Below are 4,548 nucleotides of genomic sequence, written 5' to 3' on the forward strand. Positions count from 1 at the left end.
GTACTTTAAAGTTTTGAGGAGTTTTAATTATTTTAACATAAAGCCAAATTGCGCCATTCTTTTATCACCGTTTTTAATCCATTATTCTGCAAACTTCTCTTGATTTAGTTTTTTATCGTTTGGGCAAATTTTATATTATAGTTTAATAATTCATTTCAAACTTTTATTTATAGATATTTTTAAAAAGTAAAATATAATTTCGAATGGGCATGTAAGTAAAAAGTATTGAATGCCAATATTATAATTAACTACAAAAATTAAAAATTATGAAGATAAAAAAACGAAACGAAAAGTATAATAGAAAAAAAGGAATAATCAGTATCGGCAAAAATCTTGTCTGGAATATTAAGTTGGTGGCTTGGACATTTAACTTTAAATCTCTTTTTCAGTACAAAAAAAGACACAATTATCAACGTATTATAAAATTTTGGGAAATTTAACTTATAAACAGATGTTAAATTCTCAATGATTTTTATTTAGTAATTGAGTGAAATTACATGATTAACACTTTTTTTGTTACTTGATGAGTACATCTGCAATCCGCTGATCATATTTTATTTTCATGAAATCAAATAAAATCTAATTTATCATATACAACAATAAAGTAAATTAAATTAAGCAAATATAATAATAGTTTAAATTGCAAAACTATGAATATTCTGCGAAATTTTCGTTTGTCTTGAATATTATATTTATTGCATTAAAAACTATTATTTTTTATGAATAGTCATATGTTTCAAAAGAAAAGATTTAGTTTTAAATACTTTTCCACAATCGTTACATTCAAAGTTGTCAAACATACATTGAACTCTGATGTGGTAATTGCGGTTACCGAGAGTTTTAAAGACCTTATCACATTTATTACATTTAAAATGAAAAGAATCATCATGAATATTTATATGGTGTTTAAGAGTTTCCTTCGATTTGAACACTTTTCCACATTTACTACATTCAAAATTATAAGCACCGGTATGAATATTCATATGTATCGATAGTTTATCCTTAGTTCTAAACTTTTTTTTACACTTCTTACATTCAAAATTATAAGAATCATTATGAACATTCATATGGCGCTTAAGAGCATCGTTGGTTTTGTATGCTTTTTCACATTTGCTACATTTAAATTTATTAGAAACAAAATGAGTATTGATATGGCGTTTAAGATTTTTTTTATTTTTTAATATTTTTCCACACTTGTTACATTCAAAACTATGCAATTCATTGTGTGTACTCATATGCATTGAAAGATAATCTTTAGTCTTGAATGATTTTCCGCATTTGCTGCATTCAAAATTATTAAAATCATTATGTATAGCCATATGGCGCCTAAGAGCCATGTTAGTTTTGAATGTTTTTTCGCATTTACTACATCCAAAATTACAAATATCAATATGATTATTCATATGATGTTTAAAATTATGATATGTTTTGTACGATTTTTCACATTTGTTACATTTATAATTATAAAATTCGCTATGAATATTCCAATGGCGTATAAGAGAAGTTTTATTTTTTAATACTTTTCCACAATAGGTACATTCCATAGTACATGAATCAGTATGTGTAATCATATGATTTGATAGGTTAGTCTTATTGTCGAATATTTTTTTACATTTCCTACATTCGAAACTATTAGAATCACTATGAGTATCGATATGGCGTCTAAGAATGTGTTTCTTTTTAAAGGTTTTTCTACATTCGTTACATTCAAACTTAGAAATATTATCAATAACCGAGTTGAGAATATTGTTTGTTTTTAAAGCTTTAAGAGCATAATTTGTTTTTAAAGCTTTACGTTTACTATATACAAAATTTAATAAATCATTACGAGTATTCAAATGTTGAGCAAGATCAATATTAGTCATGAACGTTTTTTCACATTTAATACATTTAAATTCTCTATGAACATCCATATGCTGTGTAAGTTCATCTTTAGTATTGAATATGTTTGAACATTTTCTACATTTAAAACCATAAGAATTGCTACGACCACCACAATCTTCTTTCTGTGTCTGAAAATAATTATTAAATTAAATTTTATTATCAATTTATAGATAATTAGTAGAAAACATAATCAACTTCACCGTTGTCTGCGTTTCTGTAGTAAAATTTAAATTGTTGTCCACAGAGTTAATGTTTTTATTAAGTATATCTTTTACGTCGTGCATTTCTGAAAATTTATATAAAAATATATTATCATTTGAAATTATTTTAAGGTTATTATTTTTATTGTTGTGTAGGACGAGCTAATGAATATGTAACAGAAAAGGAGTTTAAAAAACACCATAGCACTCAATGGGTTAAGAAGTTATTTTTAAGGTTAGTATTAAATGGCTAATAGTAATTTATGTTTTAAATTATCCTTTCAAAAAGTTTAAAACATATAAAAAGTTTCTCTTTATTTTTAACAAAACGACGATGATATATAATATAATGCTTTAATACATAGTTTTTACTAACCAACTTCAAACATATCTTCTCCGTCGTTTGGATTATTGTAATCAGAGCTGTCACAATTTAAATTGACATCTTCATACTTGAAAAATAAAATTATATAGTTTAATCTTCGCTGTTTTGAAGTTTTTTAAATGTAGTTTACCTTGCGTTTACCTGAATTAAATTATCAGTTGCATTATCAGAACTGTATATTTCATTCTGGTTATCTACGTCTGGTTCTATCAAGACAAAGTGATATATTATAAAAGATATTTTGACATTTATTAAATTACTTATAATTTTATGACATTAATATTAAGAAATACTGGTTTAAAAAACTTATGAATTTAATATTTGATAAAACATATTGTTAACGTACCTATTTTTATATTAGTTGGAAAAGACATTATGGCAAATCAACTACGACTTGCAGCTGTCACAAACGACAAACTTAATTATTTGGCCATGATAAAATATATTTAGAGCATGTCTAAAATTCCAACAAATATATATACCTATATATGTGTGTATTATGATTTTGAATAAGCAGTTTCCATCATGTAAATCGTTAACTAATACTATTTTTTCAGTCTATAAGTTTTCAGCGTTGTATTACTTTTGTGCTTAAAACACATGTAAATGGTTAAACATTTGTAAAAAGTAGGGCTGCGGAGTCGTTAAAAAAACACGACTTCACTCCGACTTCGACTCAGACTCAAAAAAGTTTGATTTTATCAGGTATTTTTGGTGTTCTTCTACACCTATAATATTCATACGCTATACACATTCATTCCACTTCGACCAAAACATTGACTCCAACTCCGGCCAAAACACCACGACTCCACAACTCCAACTCTGATTCCGACTCCACAGCCCTGGTAAAAAGGCTAGGAATTTCACAAATTTTAGGACAAAAGTTATCTAGTAAGTGGTCGTTTTATTAATATTTTGAATTCAATAAGATTCATGGTATTTCATTAAATTAGATTAATTTTTAGATCAAATTCAGGTGGGGGCAACTACCCTTTTCCCCAAATGACGTCCCTATTTAGAATTCACGTCCAAAGCAATAAAATCGTGCCGTCGTCGTCGCGGTGCAAACGCTCAATTTTCTAATGTACATATTACGATTTTTTTTATAACAATATAACGACTTACATTAAGTGAGAATCGACTATGCATATCTAAATCGAATTTTAACCTATAAGAGAACGCTAAAAATAATTAATCCTTCTTGTGCGCCGACAGGATTTTATCGCTTCTGACGTGGATTTTTAACTTCTGTGAAGTAATAATTGTTTTTGCGCCCTCATATTTACTAAAATCAGAACTCTCATATAATCCATAGTAATATCGGTAAGGTTAGATATAATATTATAGTGTAGACAAACTATGGAGTAATATGCGAGATGCGGCGTCTGTCTGTACTTCTTCTAATCTAAAGTTCTAAAACTATAATTAGTTTGAGAACTTTCGTTAAATAATGTGTTTGGTTAATTCGTATGGGTTTGGGTTTGAATGGTAAATGGACGTTTCGCAACTGTCAAATTGAGTTTCATAGACATTTTAAAGTAGCATATAATTTAAATTATATTTTTTTTAGTATAAATATATATCCATTAGTAAAAATGTATTTGGACTTCACTAGTAAAAATATAACTTCACTGAAAAATAAATATTCACTGCAACATTTATACATCACATGTAAATAAATAAAGATCTGCCATTCCCAGGGGTTTTAAGCTTAAAACTTAAAACGTTACAATTTGCAAAACTCGGACCCGACGGGTCCGAGTTTCTTGGACTCGGACCCTTCAGGTTTGAGTCCATGACCGAGCTCAATTCCAAATTTATTTTTAATGTATGCAAACTTATTTTCTGTATTAGGCATAATATTGCCTGCTATTTTTCCATTGTCAATAACTGTTCGATCTGGGTATCATCTATTATAATATAGAATCTATATCATCTAAATTATTTTCAAATGAATATTGTTCTGCAACTGTACTAGTTTTATCATTTTATTCGTCAAATAATATTTTTATTAAATCTTTGGCAAATATTAGTATTTTCTTTGAAGGCATTTTAGCGACGAGATGATGACGGGTGGTA

General features: G+C 27.4%; 1 protein-coding gene across 2 annotated transcripts; it reads right to left on the minus strand.

Annotated features, from left to right (window-relative positions):
• Positions 1-454: 454 nt before the first annotated feature.
• Positions 455-2,906, minus strand: LOC148230866 (uncharacterized). 2 transcript variants are annotated; one of them, XM_088195193.1, is made up of 5 exons: positions 2,816-2,906; positions 2,611-2,675; positions 2,461-2,536; positions 2,085-2,170; positions 455-2,012 (listed from the first exon to the last, which is right to left on the minus strand). In XM_088195193.1, exons 1-5 carry the CDS (start codon positions 2,841-2,843, stop codon positions 711-713), a joined length of 1,557 nt encoding a protein of 518 aa, XP_088051319.1. In that variant the 5' UTR covers positions 2,844-2,906; the 3' UTR covers positions 455-710. The 2 variants fall into 2 exon arrangements, with proteins under 2 accessions (XP_088051319.1, XP_088051320.1); XM_088195194.1 differs by having other exon boundaries at positions 455-2,006; positions 2,816-2,897.
• Positions 2,907-4,548: the final 1,642 nt, after the last annotated feature.

The sequence above is a fragment of the Plectrocnemia conspersa genome, unplaced genomic scaffold, assembly GCF_051122295.1.
Source record: "Plectrocnemia conspersa isolate PC_06_02 unplaced genomic scaffold, ASM5112229v1 ptg000010l, whole genome shotgun sequence".
Classification (NCBI taxonomy): Eukaryota; Metazoa; Arthropoda; class Insecta; order Trichoptera; family Polycentropodidae; genus Plectrocnemia; species Plectrocnemia conspersa.